The sequence below is a fragment of the Pseudopodoces humilis genome, chromosome 3, assembly GCF_049639895.1.
Source record: "Pseudopodoces humilis isolate 2021_Gansu_Grassland_sample_001 chromosome 3, ASM4963989v1, whole genome shotgun sequence".
Taxonomy (NCBI): Eukaryota; Metazoa; Chordata; class Aves; order Passeriformes; family Paridae; genus Pseudopodoces; species Pseudopodoces humilis.
Genome location: NC_142202.1, coordinates 29,904,344 through 29,923,800, shown reverse-complemented (window position 1 = coordinate 29,923,800; position 19,457 = coordinate 29,904,344). Strand labels below are relative to the sequence as shown.

The window sequence follows — 19,457 nt, the reverse complement described above, 5'->3', positions numbered from 1 at the left end:
TCTTTTCTACACAGACTTTCTAGTAGCAAATCATACAAAACATTTCTTCCATGGCCACAGAAAGCTTTGATTGAGATAAAACACATGCAGGCTCCTGAACATTTAGTACATCCTGTGGAGCTATACTCCATGAGTTTGGTGTGTCTCGCTCTGCAGGATCATTTATCAAGTAAAGCAAAAGTGGACTCGTAAGTTAGAAAACCATCCCCTCTTGTGCAAAAGGCAGGGGAACAGAAGTACCTTGAATTGATATGGCCCTGTGCTCATCATAAAATTTCTTGCCTTTGTTGCCTTAAATATATTCCTAGGGTGCAACCTATTATTCAAAGTGCTGGATTTAAGATTTTTTTCATAAAAATCAAATTTTATTGTAATAAAAGTATACTAATTTTATGAAAAATCAAAACACAATTTACTGGCAGTATCTATCATCTGTGAGTTGAATGCATGCTTTATAAAGGGAGTTCACAATACCTCTTGGTGGTTCTGAGTTAAGTTAGATTGTTGTGTAAACTTTATTATTCATAATGGAGAATTCCTGACTTTTTATCTTACTGAGAAGATGAGTTTGTACCTGTTGTACTTTTAAGTGACTCGTCCTTGAAATTCTCTCACTCATGGCTAAAAGACACAATTAAAACTGAAAATCAAGGTCTTGAATTAAACCTCCTCTCTATTTCCATGTAAGTTATTTTTCTTCAGTAGATTTTTGTTCCTCTTAATACTTGAAAATGAATCTTCTATCCATATCCTGAAACTGGCATTTCTTTTTGTTGTTGAAGTTCATTGTCCTAACAAATTTGAACATTGAACAGAGGTGTTACGGTGATTCAGCTGTCTACCATTTTCCACTCTAGCCCCAAATTTAATTTTCTTGACTCAGTAGCTGGCACAAACCACTCAGAGTTTGGCACCAAGATGGGGGAATATCAAATTAGCGTAAAATGTTTGGCCTGCAATGTTTTCTAAGTGTTCTTGCAACTTCGCTAATTAATAGTTATCACTTTAATAGACTATTAAACAAAATAAAATGTTAGACTTTCATATTTAATTGAAAAAAAATAGTTAATTATAGGTTTAGAGTTAAAAGAAATAATCATATGCATGTTTAAAATAATTTGATTTTTAAAGTGAAAATTTAGGAAGTTTAAATTTAACCATTAAAAGAAAGAGAAATGCTTGAAGGAGTTTTAACATCCAGTGAAAATATGTGTAATCAATTTCAACAATCTCTTTACTGGAAAGTGCATGCAATCAAAAGTGATTAATTTTTCCTTGAAAACATTCTTCTCTTGGAAACTTATTTTGCACAAGGAATCAGTGTATGCGTATCCACCTAAAAATATCACTGGACTAATGATACATTTCAGCCATATAAAGGCAGAGTTCATTAAATGAGTAATCATAAAGTATCCAAGCATGCACTCATTCATGTCTTAGGTATTTGCATATTGCCCTGCTTTGTAGAACTTGGCCTTGAGAGTTTAATGATTAGGAAAATTTGGTTTTATGCATACATTTATTCCCAAAATACATATTCCAACGATGACTTCCTAGAATTTAAAAATTAAAAATCTAGTTCAGTTTTCCATGTAATATTCTCACATTAATATTCATTAATAAAATTTAATTTCATTATATTGCTTTATGCTATCAGTTTGTTGCTAGCAACTGATGCATCCTAAAAGTATAGTGTGCTGTAATTCTAATAATAGTGAAATTTCACATGATAAAGAAGAAAGGTAAGATTAAAATTAAGATGTTGTTTTGAAACTTGTTTCTATAGGGAAAAGCAAAAAAAATATTTTTTGTTGTGTAGTTGCCCTTTCTCTAACAAAAATGCCAGTTCTTAGAAGTGTTTTCATTATTAAGAGACAAAACTAATGAGTCAGAAAAGGTCTTTTTATTCCTATGTCAAATTATATTTCTCTTTTGCAAAAATTCTTTTGAACTCTTTCTGTACAGCCATGTCATCTAACACAAGAATTTCCTGAATTTGGAAGACTTTTCTTGTGTTTATAAATGGAAAAATATTAAAAAAAAAAAAGCTGCTTGGTGTATTTAAGGCATTTTGACAGTTTTTAGAAGAGACATCTTGTTTAAAAAAAGAGAAAACTATAATATATTTACCTAAACTCAACCTTCTACTGCAAAAATTTTAAACTAGCTATTAATTTTTAGGTGATGTTTGGTTTATGCCTTGCTGTTTGTAGATGATTGTCCAGCTGAAAAAGGAGATCCGGGATTTGAAGGATGAGTTGGCACTGGTGACTGGCAAGCAAAGAATGTCAGAGCTTTCCCAAGAAGAACTACTTCAGTAATATCTTATATTGTTTTCATTTTCTTCTATTATTATTATTATTAGTAGTAGTAGTAGTAGTAATAATAATAATAATAATAATAAATATATTTATAAATATATTTATAATTATATTTATTATTATTGTTGTTGTTTCTTTATTGGGATAAATACTTAAATTCATCTCAGAGTTTTAAACTTCCTTGAGTGAATAATAAAGTGGAGTTACGTCCCAGTTAGAATGGCAGATTTCCATGAAAAGCTTTATGAGGTTGCTTGGCTTTGTTTTCGCAGCCTCAGCATTGAGGAAGTGAAGTAAATGCAAAGGATGGGAATGCCTGTCAAATGCCAGGCAAAAAAAAGTGTTGTATAATAGGGCAGAATGAAAAATAGTCGCTCTCAAAACTGGATATACAATCTGAGTAGAGTTCAAAAATTATTCTTGTGCTAAGATGTATCTGTTGCACTGTTAGTTTGACATAAACCAAAAGAAATCTCATATTTCTGATACACAATTAATATCTTAAAAGCCAAATATTCTTTTTTTTTCAACTGAATATGCTGTTGAATATTGTTCAATATGTTGTATTAATTCAGGTAAATATTGTAATATTTTGCAGATTTTGGTAACGGAACAGTACAGCATATAGAAACTTCCTAAATATGATGTATCTACTCAGGTCTAAATAATAGACCTGAGTAATTCACTATAACTGAATTCAATTTCCAGGCTTGTAAAATTGATTCTGTAGTATGGACCTATTTAATTTCTGTACCTCAACTCTAAAAGGAAATAAGTAACTGCTAATTTTGTTTGATTAGTATGTTAACAGTAACCAAATTGAAGCCGTGGGAATATTTAGTCTTTAATTTCTCAAGGTACAGGTCCAGAAGACAACAGTACTAGCAATTTCTCCTGATACATGGGAGAGTCTGGAGACATGAGGACAAGCTTGAACCTTGACTTTCTCATGTATATTGCTGTTATTATCAATCATTTACATCAGCAGTTATCACTGTATTCTCCTAACCAGAAATGCCCCTGGAGTTCCTACTGAGTCTATATATACTTATCATCTGCCCAAACACGAGGGTCAAATGCACAAATAATATTGCAGAGTAGCACTAGATGTGACTAAGCCTAGCCACAGAAAGAAAAGTACATTTCTTTTTCATTATATGCAGAATTAAATGCCCTTATTAGTTAGTTTCTTTTTACCCTGGCAGAAGGGTAAAGAGAAACCCTTCTTTATACTCTTCAGAAGATGACTGACTCTTAGTGATTTTATTCAGACATATTTAAATAATCTATATTTTGGTTTAGATAAATGCTTTCATAACATTATTGTAAGCATTTGTCACATGAATTTTCCACTATATTCTTGTTTAGACCTGTTACTGCTTACTTTGTATAGAGAAACTGGGGTTTAGGAAATCATTTGGGTTTTCTAAGATCATAGTCACAAATCTTATTTCCTAAAATTTTTACCTTTTTGCCATGGAAATGGCAGTCTTATAAATAGAATGGGTGATAAATAGTAATGGATTAATGGTTGATTAATTTTTTCATTATGATTATGCAAAGGAAAATTAGGAATGTGCCATCTGCATACAATTGCACTATAGCATACATCTGGGAGGCCTGGTTTCAGAAATGGGATCAAAAAGTGTATTAGATATGTTTTTCCTTTTTATCTATGTAGCACAATATATAGTGCATTACACTGCCAGAAAAGGTTTCTTCTGAGATCATAACAAGGAATTTTGCAACCCATTACTCCAGAAGGAAGCAGGGTGGAGACTTTAATGAGTTTCTACCTGTATTAAGTCACATAATGAGAAATAACTTTCAAGGACCTCAGCTACATTAGGTCAGTGCAAAATTTTAAGGTTTCTGAATTCATCATTTTTTTATACTTAGTCTCATGTAGCACATGTGTTCATTGTTTCAGAAATAAGTTCTTTCTTGGAACAAATGCTGTGGAATTAAAATGTAGAACAGCACTTAAATACTGCTGACTGGGATATAATAATTTTCCTGAGGATCAGTACTATACAAGAAGAGCCTCAAACAATCTCATTAGTCATCAATGCCATATAATGACATTTTTCAGGGATCATTTTCTTAATGTAATTTAAAGTGAAAAAAAAATTGGATATACAGAGTTTTTTCAAAGAGAGAGGCAAAGAGAGTGCAAGAGAATACTTGTCACATACATGAGTCAGATTGGCAAAGTTAGTACTTTGGGCTGCAGTTGAGTGGAATGTTGAAAGCTAAGTCAATCTTTTCTAGAGCAATTCAAGGGAGGGAAAATATCAAATGTCAGGGTTTATGAGTTTTGTCTGTGTTCATGCAAATAAAGGGCTCACAGATAAACAAACAACTGATGTGGTTCAAACACTCAAATGAAAATATAATTAAATGATAGTATAAAAAGCCACTACTTCAATGAAAGTATCTTCTTGTGGTTTTGAACATTTATACTTTTTGAGCTTGCTTTCATATGGCAATAACATTTGTGACCATGCTGATTTACATGTCTGAGCCTGAGGTCCGTAAATGTTCTGAGCATTTATGACAATCAGCAGATAACATCTAAGTGTTCTGTCTCCAGTTAAGAGTCAATTAGCACCATAACACAGCAAATCTTCATGGCCGTTCAGTTCATTGGGACTGGCCATCTGAGTTTGGAGCTACTCATTACCTGGAGAGTTTGTACACGTTAAAGAATAAATATACAAGAGTCATTGTTGGACATGAAATGATTTACACAGACACTGCTCGATGTGTGGTAGAGGAAGGAGAAACTTTATTTTGTTGTTTTAGTGTTTATAGATTCTCGACAACGACCAGGGATTGGATAGTTAGGTTATTACTTTCTCAACTATACTGGTCGTAAGAAACGTCTATCAAAAGACATGTTTTAATGGAATGTATAAACACCTATGTTTATAGTTACTTTCTTGGGAAAGTGTTTAGAAACTATGAAAACAATGTCAGAAAGCTTGATTTTCAGGGTGACACAGAAGTGAGTAGTCCAAACAGAAGTATGGACCTGGATGATGGCTGATAAAATCATGATTGACTATTACTGGAAAACATCTATGTTGGGATTCACATCTGGTTTTGGATCTATAATGAAACATAAATAATATTATTTCTCAGGAGCCATACAGATCAGTTTGCTATGACAGGCAGAGGAAGAAAAGAAACATGGTATAGGTGATAATGCAACATAGGCTTTATTTCAGTTGGCTACCCAAGAATGATTCTTAAGGGACTAGTATTGTATGGGATTCTTTCATTATTATTGATGATTTTTTTAAATGTTAGGAAATTTTAATCAAGGTCATTGTGGATTTCAAATCCTATTTAGTTAGGATATCTTCTGTTTAAACTTTAATAAAACTGTATCTCATCATGTGTGTATATATATATGTATACATATATCTACATAAATAATTCAAGTTAATGTAGTTCTTTTCCAAATTCTTAGACTTTGACTGAAGTCTAACTGTGGTTAATTTTATTTCAAATAATTGACTAGTAAGGAAAAGTGTTACAAAAGATAATCTTATAAAAAAATGGGCGTGTTTTAATTCTTAATTTTCTGATTCATCATACATATTCTAACAGAGGTCACAACAAAATTAGTCTGCTGAAAGTATTCTGATCCTGGGTGGTTTTTTTTATTCTTTGATGCTGAGCACAGATGGTCCAAGGTACAAAACATGTCAGTGAAAAACTCAATGCACTGAGTACATATTTTTGTCCCACAAAAAACTTTATCTCAGGCACTTTTCAGTAGAAGACAGATGCCAAAATGAAACCGAGTCCAGCGATACATGTATAGACCGAATATATTTTAGTCTAACACAATGCATATGGTATTACATAGGTTTTATTGCTTTCAACATATGTTGCAGGAGTTGTTAGTGATTGCCCAGGAAATAAGTGATACTAATATGTTTTATAATAAAAATTATATTTTATATGTTTCTTGATTTACTAAGTCAAGAAATACCGAACATTTCTTGCAATAATGAGCTTCATTCCACTTACTGCATTCAGAGCATTCAAAATTAAATTGGTGGGCTACCCAGTGCAGTTAGAATTGCTAAATATTTGCAGGTAGCATATAAATAAGCCAATTTTCATTCTTCATTTTTTTTCCTCAGTTAAATTAAAGAAATGTCTTCAGGGATTTATTTTAACTTTTTTTTTTCATTTAAAGGGAGGGAAAAAAATCTGTCAAATAGGCTTTCCTCATAATCACTAAAATGTCACATTACCATTCAATAATTTTAAAACAAAACGGAAAATGAATGCTCTTGACTTTTCTTGGGAATGGTAAATTATAATATGACACAGCTTACCAGTTTTGTGTGACTAAAGCTACAGCTGTCTGGAATTCAGAATTCTGTGTTAAATGGTGAACATTTGCATTACTGTGTCATATTTTTGATTTTATTATTTTGTTCTCATAAATGTTAAACATAAATGAATTCTTCTGCTCTCATTTTGTTTATCTAAAAAGCAAAGCTTAAAAATTCAGCTACTCTACATAAGTGGTTCAGAATGTAGTTCATAAAATGCTTCCAAAACCTGAATTACTTGCTTTGGATCTTACATTCTGCTTCCTCAGCAGTAATGGGCTGATCTAAATATTTTTTTGAACTTAAGAATTAGTTTCATATTTAAGGGAAAAAACATTAGAAAAGGAGTTCTTTGAACTATTTTTAAAAAGTAAAAAATAACATCATACATCCTAAATACAAGGAAATTGTACTCTTTAAGGCATCTGCATTATTCTTTAGAATAGAATTAAATTACCTTAAAATTATTTTTTTTGTGAATTGTATGACAAAAGCAAAAGGGAAAGTCCTTTTAGCTTGAATAATTTGGAATTTATTTTTTTTTAATATAAATGAGCTCACTAGCAATTTAGTGTGTACCCAGAAAATCAGGATTTCAAATCAATGTCCTATGTTCCAGAGCACCCACGCTTCCAAAGCTTTTGCCAATTGGAAATCTTTAAGAACAGGACATGAAGTACTGGCTTAGCACTTTAATTTATTAATAACTTTACCTTATTTCTTTCGGATTCATATGTTATTAGAGACACTTCTATTTTTACTTCAACAGTCATGTATTTTTCATCTTACTCAAGTCCTGGAGATCTCATTACTTCTGTAATTCATTTTTTCTGTTTCAACATAGTGACATCTGTATGCTATCTTAGTATTACCAATATTGTGTTGTTGTACAATATAGAGCTTTAACAGCTGCTCAGCTAACCTGTTGCACAAATGGCTTCCTTTACAAAGCAGAGCAAATGTTCTTATTTGCTGATGTCAATGTTCAATTTCATTTGCAAGGTGGAAGAAATAAAGACATATCATCTTGCCTTTTGTCAACACAGCTTTGCAGACCATAGATCTGTGTAGAAGTTACCAGATTGACTACCATTAGCTGTGTGGGCAGTATTCAATAGAAAACAAGTTACCATAACTATAAAGTAGTCTTAAAATGTCTCACGTTAACGGCTTGCTTAGATGGCTGATTTAGAATGCTATTAAATCAATGAATTTTTGTAGAGGACATTTTTTCACCTACATGTTATGAAATCTGTAGCAACAGCACAGAAAGTTCAGATTCCTAGTGCATCTGCCTAAGCTACATGCTTAAAGATAATATTCTGTGATACTGCTTTTTGTTCCAGGGTCCTTGAAAAAAGGAGGGAAAAAATCTTATTTAAACAGATCATCTTTTAAATTGAAACTATTCAGAGATAATAAACTGTAAAGTTCTTTTCAAAGGATAGCAAAGGATAGATTGTTTCAGCATGGGGGTGGGAGTGAGTGTCTTGGTTTAAACAGACAGGTTGCTAAGGAAGGCAGAAACCACTCTTGAAATGGAAAAGTGTAACGCACACACACCCACCCCACTGAGTTATCATAATCTTGACATCAGGAGGTTCCTAGGCAAAAATGTGGGGATAGGAACAACAGTTCTTTACTAGGAAAATTAAAATAAAAATGGAGAAAAACTGACAAAGTCAGGATACAACCTGACACCCTGTTGGTCAGGTTGGTCTGATTAAAGGGTGGCTGCAGGCCTCCTAGAGTGACAGATGTGGTTCATCAGCAATGATCCTGTAGAAGGGTGTAGTTTTCCTCTGCAGGTCCAGTGATGGTGTGGATGGGTCCAGTTTTCCTCTGGGAATTTAGTGGAAAAAGGCTGACTGTGGTGTTACAAATCTCAGATTATATTTAGGTAGGAATGCTTGGCTCCTCCCCCTGGGTGGAGCATCCCACAATGGGATGATGTAACTTTATCAGTCATGTTAGTGAGACTCAATGGCCCGTTATCAGAAGATATCCCCCTGGAGGGAGGATGGGTTGTGGCAGGGATAAAGAACACTGTCCCACCTGATTTTAACAGATGGTAGTAGAATACATACTTTTGGTTGTATGCATTGCGACCCAAGACAGGGGAGGTAGATGATGTCCTGTGTTTTAGTGTTCAAAATTATACTGGTCATCTGATATTATATGGTTTCAACAATTATAGTGAAATAAACTCATATTAGTGAGGTGTATGGAGAAAAGATAACATAGCTTCAGTTGATTATTTAGAAAAAATCTTGGAGCCAATTTTCAAATACATATGATCAGAAGTGAATATAGCAGCTTTATGAATCTCACTGAAATTCATTGAATATTTGGTCCTCTGTAAGTGCCACTAAATACCTGTTTATATCTTTTGGAACTTTAAATACTTTTTGAAAGTCTTTTTCTTTCTTAGAGCTTATGCATCTAATTAATAACCAGTGATACTTAACAGATTTTTTTTTTTAACTACTTCTGTCCTTTATGCTGTAGAATTATATTAGTGTTCATCCATATGAGTACTTTTGCCTTCTTTGAATTGCTGTTATGTTTGTCCTATGTAATTTCATTTTATTTCAAATTCTTCCTACCTTGTAGATATTTTGATTTTTTTTAAATTTTGATATATTTAAGGATAGTTTTCTCTTTCTGCTTTTAGATACACTCCAATGATTAGAACATACCTACTGTTATGGCCAAAGTATTTGCTGGCAGTGAGAAGCATTCCTTTATGTGTACGCTTTTGGGTTGTTTTTATAAAGTGCTGTTGAATAAGGAAATCATCTACTCAGCAAGCTATTTGATGTGTTTCTTCTCTTCAAAAAAATTTGCATGTGTAGAATTACATGCAGTAGGCACCTTTTTCCCTCATAAGCCAGTCTTGCTCTTTTTGTTGTCCAGTCCAAATCACCCCTTTTCTTACTCATAGAAAGATTTAGAGCTGTGTGCATTTCATCATTGAAATGAATGATTTTCAACTGTGTAGAAATTCATCTTACATACACGTTTGCCACATGGTAACCATCTAATTCAGAAGAATATCCTGTAATATGTATTGTTAGAGCACTGTATAGATTTTTTAAAGCTGTAAAAATCTTCCAGACTGTAAAAAACATAAGACGCTCAAAGACTTAATGTTCTTACTACCCTGGTCTAAGACTGCACCAAATCAATGCAGTCTATACCAGGGGTATGATGATAAAAGTATTCCATGAAATACCTACTGAAGGAATTTTACAAAGGCTTATGTAACTGCTTCCACTATTTAGTTACCTTAGTAATTATTATTTCACCCAGACGTTAGCACACTTTTGTTAAATGAGAGGTTAAGCAATTACCTCTGGATAGGAATACAGCATTATCCTCTATATATGTCAGTTATGCTGTCATGTGCACTACCTGTCAGTAATGTATAATAGCTCTTCTCAGGGTAAGCTGGATGTATTCTGTGTACTTTTACCTTCTGTCATTTCATTGACAACAATGCCTGGAAATACCTTTCTTTTTCTTCTCTTATCTTCCATAGCATTATTTATAAAATCAACTTTGAATCTCCATGGTCTTCCCATACTGATGCACCCTTGAAGCTAACTTAGCTTCAGGTTAGCTATTCTTAAATGTAATTGTCATTCTGCTTCCATTATCATGTATTTTTTAGATCAATGGATTCATAAAATTTGTAGAGATATGGAGTTCCTATTTAAATAATATAGACATCATTATTAAACTTAATGATGATTTTCAGAATTAATATATTTTGAAATGCATTGATAACAATTAGATTACAAATGGGAAAACTATTGCAAAGTCAAGGTAAACAAACTTGTTTAATAAAAATGAACTCTCTGATTACCACAAGTGCTTCATCAGCTGCCTTATTAGCAGCCTGTTTTTCATAAACTTGAATTTTTGCTTGTGAGAGAGTTCACAACTGACGCACAAAATTAATTGTTATTTAAAGTCATCTTAGGTTTGATACATAACATACAATATCAGTGATCAAGGCTTAAAGGGCAAGTTCTCTCAGAAATGAATCATGCCACATAAAGCAAGGTCAAAGCAAGTCCTTCCAGATCTATGCTTTGAGACTGTGCATCCTGCAAGCTCTTGAGAGCTCCAAACTTTAAAAGCATACTCGGTTGGGTGAGTGCTTTCCTGATGAATTTCAGCCGTGTAATTTGAATCCTGGTTCATCCAAACAAATGACCAATTCAGATGCAGATTTTTTAAAAAAATATAGGTACGTGGTATTTAAGGAATGGATTAAAGTGAAGTAGTACAGTGCTCAGTTAATTATTCTGCAGTTGCGCTATGAGAAAAAAAAAAATTGCATGGAATCTGAAGTAATGTGTGTAGAAAGGTTTTGTGATTTATGTGTGGTCTAAACAATAAGCAGTCTTCATTACAGAAGAATTTCTGGAGGGTGGAAAATAACAGAAGAGAAAAAAAGCTGATAATGTAAAAGCCATCTCCAAGCTGCAGTACAGTGTGTGTTTACATTATTTGCAAAAAAAAAAGATATAAAGAGGGGAAGGCTAGACCAGGAACTTAGGCCTGATTTACAGTCACTAATGAAAGAGCACTGTTAATTTAACATGTTTCCATCCCAACTCTTTATGACTGTTCTACTGTGAGCTTTCATCTAAGCACCAGCATAAGGACTTGTGCTTGACACAACTTGTAGTTTCACATTCTGGTATCATGACACAAACCTGCCTTTGTCAGCACCTTTCTATTTGTGCTATGTTACTACGTAAAACACCACTATCAAAATTAGTTTTAAACTAATCTCATAAATCAATATTGTTCCCTTTACATTGACTTAAAAACTTTTGTGTGTGTGTAATCTGTTGTTCTTTGGGCTTTGTGGTTTGCTTTTTTTTTTTTTTTTTCTCTGATGAGCACTGGGAAAGAAAGCCCCACTCTTTGCTTACTCTGTTTTTCACAGAGAAGAATGGTTCTTTGTTTACACTTACATATTCATCCTTCGGAGAATTTCTGTTGGGAAAATTATTTCTGATACAGCAGGGTTCTGGCAATATGCTACAGCACACTCTTGCTCTTATTAGTGTAAGGTAAGCATGCTGTTCTCAGGGCAGAATCTTGCAGTAGTAAAAAAGCAGAAATCTATTAAAAATCACCTTTGGAGTCTTCATTTACTTTAATAACATTAAATAATATTTAATGCTGTATAATTTACCTTACAACATACAAGAGAAAAGAGAAAAAAGGAATAGCTTTGGATGTCCATTAGTTAGAAGAGACATCGTCATATGATTTTACTGTCATATGAAATTAGCTGTGATCATCCATGTTCCAGTTTTGATTAGCATTAATTCTGCATGGAATTATTATTGAGAGGCTTAATAAGCTAAAACTAATGAAGAATGCAGTATCTGGCTTGCTAATGTTATTAACTACAACAAATGAAAGACTATTAGTTTAATATTTGTTAATACACAAAAATAAAGTTTTTAGGATTTATAAGAGATACTTTTAGGTTTAGAAATTTTTTCAATACTAGTTTAATATTTCAGTGCAAGTATCTTTTGGCTAGGTACTTTTGTTTCAGATTAATAGAGCCTTTTCTGATGTAACTCACCAGCATAACAAAATTACCTTGAATTGAAATAAATCAAATAGATCATCTTATGTTAGAAGTGTACCTAATTCTGAAATACATATTCATAATGAATATTTCCACTGAAGCAGTTAAGTTTGACAAGTAAGCAATTCAGTAATTTTCAATTCAGTGCTTGTACCTCTCTCCATAATTAGGTTTCCATTGAATTTCAGTTAATTAAACAACTTCCATCATAGCTTTTTCCTATCAAGCTGACTTTAAAAGCAGAGCAGTGTGAATTCTTAGAGCTAAGTATTTTTTTAAAAGGGTCTCTCCAGTGTGAAATAAAATTCCAAGCGTTGATCTTCAGATGACAGTACTGAGAGCATCTCTTTATCAGGTTTTCTGCTCCAGTGAGTGACAGGTATTTGTTTCAAGGTTTTTGGTGTCATTTCATTACTAGGTCTTTGGCTTGATTATCTTCAATTTTAATTTTAGTTGAGGGATTTTTCTTTTTGCTATCAATTGATGCCTTTCAAAGATCATTTTTTAAGTAATGATTGAGAAATAGAAAGTTAAAACAGGATTTTTTTCTTCTGTAGTCCATCTCTCATATGACAGGGAGGTCCAGAACTGCTGTAGTACTAATCTTCATAAATACAGTCTTAAATACTTTCCTATTATGATTTATATTTATATTTTATATTTATAATAGCTTATAAAATATTATTTTATATATTTATATATTATTTATAATTATTCCTATTATATTATCCATAAATACAGTCATAAATACTTTCCTAAGGAAAGGAAAACATAATATCATACTATAAGCAGCAGTGTTCATATATATTCAATATTATGGAAAGTGGTTTTGGTATGTTGTTAGTTGATGCTTTTTCTTCTTGATTCTAGTTGGTTTTCATTTTATGCTTGAACCAAAGCATTTGGACTTTTTTTCCTTCCCTCTAGCTTATGAATTATCTTGGCACTCTCAATCATATTGTAGAACCTCTGTATATGATTTTAATAAATTGCTATCTTCCCATTGACTTTTGGCAGTTTGTGTAATGGAAAAAATAAGGTATAGCCTAGAAGAAAAGCTCAGTCACATACTTAGAAATTTTTCAAACATGGTATATATTCTGTTTCCAGCATCGTCTTTACTTTAGGAAGTTCATTATCAAAATGCCCTTTTTTGGGCAGCTTTATTTCCTAATTTCTGTTTTGAGGGGACATGACAATATTGACCATTATCTTTGGCATAATAGCATAAGTAAATAATGGGATTAATTGCTCAGGTCTTTTTGAAAGAAATTCTAGTTCACAGCTCTTACAGAAAATAGGGCGTACTGACTGACTTGGTGTATGGTCTCAGGGCTGACCCACAATAGATGACTAGAAATACTTTATTTCCTATGTCTTTTTGTTATTCTACTGAGTTGAAAAACGGTCCTTTAGAAAAAGAAGATTTTTATTTTACCACATTATTTCATATTACCTTTGTTCTGCCACATACCCATGGATCTGAGTAGGCCAGTAAAGCAAGATTTGCTAGAAAGTTCTCTAGGCTTCTAACTCTCTATGAGCAGCTAGACCCTACTTTGTTCAGTGTTGGGGTGTTTAATCTGTTTTTCTGGATCAATTCTTGCTGACATATTTTCTTGCAAAAGGAGTTTGTTTGAGAAAAACAGTTTAATGTGCATTCTCCTTGTAGAAAACTAAGGATCAAACATAGGTGACTAATCAGAAGATGCTATTCTTGCTAAGGAGAATGGTATTATCCATCTCTTGAAGGTAACAGAATGAAAAACAAAAGCTATTTTGGCTCTCCTTTATTTCCAAAAACATTTTTCTCACTCTCTGTTGGAGGATGAGTACAGCCTCTGCATGGTTTTGACCAGAAAGAATGTGTTGGACTTGTAACTGTAGCTGCCCTATATGAATTCCATAAATCTTTTACAGCCCTATTTTATATAATTCTTTGCTTTAGTTTTCATCTATTCCATATATTTTAGTTTATGGAGTATTAAGAGGTAAACAGTAAACTGATATAGTTAAGAATATGAGAAGAAAAGGATATTAATCTTGTAAATTCTATTGTCATTTGTTTCTGTGCCACCTAGCAAACACATATACCTTGTCTAATACATGTTAGAAAAAAGTAAATGTACAGTCTGTATTCTTTTTTTATGCTTATTCTCATCTGTATTTTTTTCCCTTGCCCTGTGATTTTTTATTGTCTCCTTGATTAATCTTGTGAATGTTTCTGAAAATGAAGCAGCATTGTCTTTTTTTAATTTGAGTTCTGGTGGATTTTTGTGCTCATGGAAACCTAAAAGCGTGAGGGAGGCAGTGATTTCTTTTCTAGTATTCATGGAGATTTGCATAGCTGGTTTTCTTTTATTTATTTATTTTTATTTTTGTTTTATCCATAGCATTTAGACTTGGATGATCTGTTCCTTTTCTTGTTCTCATTCTTAACAATGTAATATTGAAAATTTATCTAAAAATATACTGACAATCTAGGGTTTCCTACAGCTTGGAAAGAGGCTGAATTGATTTATAACTTCAGATTTACACTGTGCTATTTCAGACTTGACTCAATCTTTTGGTGCTCAGATCTCTTTTGGTTTCTATGTACTACTTGGAAATTGAAAAATTAATTGGACTGTTGAGTTTTATCAAGAATTCAAAAAAGGTAATATTAGAGGAAATAGCGGTTTATAACTACGGCTTGTCTAATTTGTTACACTTAACAAATGAACCTTGATGCTTGACTGGAATAATAATTTCAAAAAATAGAGCATAATGTTTCAGGAATTATATATTCTTTCTTTCTCTTGAAATATCTTCACATTATGGCAATTGTAATTATGCAAGTTAGTGTAATTTTTTTGATTGATTCCCACAGCCTAAATCTGTTGTAATCTGAGTATGGGTCAATCCCTGATAACCAGATAATCTCTGAAAGATTAAAAACATCTCCTTCATAATTCAATATAAAGCCCTCTTTATATTGATGATTTCATATAGTCAGTCTAGACAATCTAATTATCAAAAAACATTTTTCACTTGTTTCCTCTTAATTACTGAAACCAGTAAGGTGCTTAAGATAGTGGCGAATACTGACTTACTTTGTCTGTGCAATCACAATCATATTCTCATTAACAGTATAAATGCCTGTCTTTTCCCAGTGCTTACACAAATGCTGGCCTCCATGGATAAAGGATTAAATCTCCTGCTATTTGTGCTTAGTGTGTCTTCAAAGAGTATGAGTAACTTTGTACTATTAGGTTCTGTTCTGTTGTACTCTTAATGCTGTAAAAAATTACATAGCAATAAATAAGATTTTGGTTTCCTTTACTGAGTAAATTTTGTTGTCTCTTCAGCTGAGAAGCAAGTCAATGCCAATAATATTTCTATAGCTAATATTACTCTTTAAATATCTTCTCCTTCAAGCTCTCCACATGCACAACTCATGTACATTGACTTCAGGGAGGGTTGTATAAATTCAGAAGCTGTGAATTTTAGATATTTAATGAGTGGAATAGACAACATATATGTTTCTTGTTATTTAAGTGAAATGATGAAAATGGGAAAGCAAAGTTTGTCTGAAACTAACCCTCTTATTTCCTTTTTCTTCTGTTTTGAGTATTGCCACTTTACTATGTCTGGAGGAGATAAATACCAAAACATTTTGTTATGTTTTCCAGTTTTCACTCCAGTCTTGCAGCTACTGATTTTCAGATATTTACCTCCTGAAAATAATGTTGGGGGTTTTTTTTCCTGATTGTTGTGCATCTCAATGTTTCACTCTCCAGCAGAGATTTCCTATTACTGTAATGTGAAGAATTTCAGTGAGAGAAGTCTTCAGAAGCAGGGAAATACCAGAAAACATACTCTAGGGTCAGCTTTGAATGCTGTGATATTATAATGCCTAAAATTTTTCTATGTGGTTACAACAAAATGATTCTGATAATAAAATGGCCACAAGATTCCCTGTCCTGTAACTGAAGAGCATAAATTGCTCTGCTGCAATTTGCAATTCGCAAGACTGCAAATTGACATTCAGAAGGCTTGCATATTAAATAGGGAACTGAACAAAACTAGTCCAAAAGAAACACTAGGCGCAGAGATGAACTCTTGCCCTACTTGGGTAGTTGGGCACTTGATGCAGCTACTTTAGATTCCCTGCCTCAGGCTCAGAACTGAAGTTCATCTTCTGAGAATGATACACTAAATAAACATTTGAAATTATAAAATCACGCTTTACAGGGTATATGCCTGTCATTGTTGCCCACAATTTCCTATTAAATAATTGAAGCAGTGTTTGTCAGGAACAAGGAAGCCATAAATCTGAAACCAGCTGATGGAGTTTGAATTTGTACTTGCAGTTTCCTAGAAACATACCTTAGTAAGTGGGTTAAAAGTCTAGTTTGGTCTTAGAAATCCCCTTCCATTTGTCTTGCAATGTATCCTGAGATACAAGACCTGGAAAAATGGTGACAGCATGTAATAGGAAGTCTGGCTCTGTCTGTATGGATGCAACATCTAGCAAGGAACATGATCTATTATGCCTGATAGGTTTCCGGTCTGATAATTTTAATTTGGTTTTGAAAAATAAAGAGGATGCTTCTCTGTGCCAGATTGTCTTACGAAGACCAAATTATTGAAATAATTGTTTCTCCCTAAGGATGATTTGGTCAGTTGTTTGTAAAGAACACATTGCAAGGTAATAAAATGCTAATTGCATTTCATTCCTTGGAGGAAGAACAGTAGATCTTTGAGAAATGTATAAATATCTGCATTAAAAGATGGCTTACTTTTCTTGGTGATTGGAGCAGGTAATTTATGCATGAAAGCTATGCTATCTGCTGACTATTGTAATAGAAAAAGAAGTAGACTTTTCTTTTGCACAAATCATTGTATAAGGAAACAAATCCAATGCCCAAACCCTCTTAAAATCTAGTCTTCTGAGAGAGCAGGTTTTAATTCTTTTCAGCTATGAGATAGCAGAAGAACAAAGGTTACAAAATAAATGAGGAAAAGAAAAAATTACTTCTTAGATGTTTTTAGTTCTAGAACTATTCCTTAGTATGTGTCAGTAAGCTCAGATATGCAGTTGTAGAATCTTTAGTATCAAATCCAGGTTTCATTAATCAGAACAAAAACACATTTGAAATGCATGGACCTTGAAGAAAAATAGCCTGTTAATATCAGGCAGCTTGGTATATTTTGCATTGTATTTGACGTGCCACTTTGCAGAGTTGTGTGCATGTTTCTGAATTTTTTTCCTTCTCTTAAAAAATGTTATTTCCAGGTTGGATGAGTTAATTCAAACATTTCTCAAAGACAGAGATCCTGATAGCTCTCTGGATGTTGGTGCTGACATGCGCAAGATCAAGTATTGCTTCGTTCATATGAAGGTATCTTTTTTAAAAGGAGTTTAAAGTGCAGCTGGCACTCTGAATATAACTTGGAGATATTCATGGTTGAAAAGCATTAAAAGAAATGCAATGCAGTGAAGAGGTACTGGAAAAGGGTCAAACAATTGAACTTTAAAGTGTGTGGAGGACTCTTTAAATCTTACAGAAAATTTAAATTTAGCTGGGAAAATTCAGCGGCATTTTGTAGAAACATCAGCAAGGATCCCAGCATGCAGTAAATTCTAAGAGAGAGCACTGGAAGTTGCTGGAATCAAGACAAGTTCTTTTTACATGGATAGATGTTCCCATCTGTATTTCCAGCATTACTGAGGCTTTATTTTGGACAAACTATGTTGAAAGAGGTAAAAATGTAGATTAGAAACACTATATCCCTTTATCTGTTACCCTAATTCTCCTGAAGTTGTTGCAAGACCTTCTGAATCATTGAGAAAACAAGATACAATTGATAATCGTGAAATTATAGAAATTATAGAAGAAAAGTATTATCTGTATTTTGGGATATAGTTTTTCCAATATAATAGTTTACACATTCCTGATCTTAATTTATTGTTCTTAAATAATAAGTTTTTAATGATATTTTTAATACTGGAAGTTCTCTCATACTAAAGAACACTGGAGTTTATGTGTAGAAAAGGTGAAATAAACTGCACCCTTGCTAATGAAGATTTAAAAATACAATTTGTTTCATACTTGATACAATGGATATAATTTGACAGTCAACTGTGGCATGATATTTTTCTTTCAAGAGTATAGAAAGGCTTTACCTTTCTTATTATAGCTAGACTCAGAATAGAATACAGAGCTGGAGGGAAAGTTAATGGGGTTTGCTTTTTTTTTTGTTTCTTCTAATAGCAAATTATAAATCATCCAATGACTTCAGGTAAAAAACTGTTCTCACAAGACATCTCTGAAGAAAAAAAACATAATGAAGAACTGGGAAAACTGAAAGGGCTTCTGCAACAAAGAGACAATGAAATCAGTATCCTTTATGAGGAAAGAAGTATTATTTGGGTTTGAGATGATCTGACTTAGAAACATTTTTCTTTGTGTGAAAGGGGCTGTACTGTGTTAAAGGAAATACTCAATTCCCAGCTTCTATGTGAGACGACTTCTGCTTTGCACCTGCTTCTCTACCAAAATCAAAATCCTGGATCCAAGCACCACTTAGCTTTAGAATGGTCCAGCCAATAACCAAATATTGTGGATCAGGCCAAACCTAAAACACTGTCTTCAAGCAAATTAAACTCTTTTTTAGAGGGGGAAGCTCTCATGCTATATAAAGACCAATATATTACCTTAAAAAGAATAGAATGTCTGTATGTGTTATTTTTAGCCAAATGAAACGTTGCTTTGGGGACTTCTGGGCAATTTGCCCTTAGAGCAAATATAAAACTTGTAATTTTTACATTTAAATTTAAAGCTTTCTGCACATAAAAGTCATAAACTGCTTAGACATAGTTTATCTGCTTCACTGCCTCACAGGAAACATGATTAGCTGCACTGCAGCACAGTGGGTGGGAGGTATTTTAGCAGGTTGCAGACCTGTGGGCAAACTCTAGCCACTGCGACCCCTGAGTAGCTTTGTGGCTACTCAGTGGGGAAAGTTAGCAGAGAAATTAAAATATGGAGTTGTTGAATGTAAAGGTACCAAGGTTTTTTTCACAGTTATTAGTAAAGGGCAAACTCAGTTGCATTCTTTGTGCTCAACAATTCCAGCTCAGTTTTTTATGTCAAATGAGAACGGTATTTTTCA

General features: G+C 33.0%; 1 protein-coding gene across 6 annotated transcripts in view; it reads left to right on the top strand.

Annotated features, from left to right (window-relative positions):
• Positions 1-19,457, top strand: part of KIF6 (kinesin family member 6) — a 247,134-nt gene that overhangs the window by 54,731 nt on the left and 172,946 nt on the right. For all 6 annotated transcript variants that reach the window (XR_015772098.1, XR_015772096.1, XR_015772097.1 and 3 more), the window contains 3 exons: positions 2,214-2,317; positions 17,578-17,683; positions 18,557-18,683. Coding sequence is in view for 3 of the 6 variants with exons in the window: in XM_088052351.1 (XP_087908477.1) it covers positions 2,214-2,317; positions 17,578-17,683; positions 18,557-18,683 (337 nt within the window). In the remaining 3 variants the exon portion in view is untranslated. The remainder of the gene's footprint in view (positions 1-2,213; positions 2,318-17,577; positions 17,684-18,556; positions 18,684-19,457) is intronic.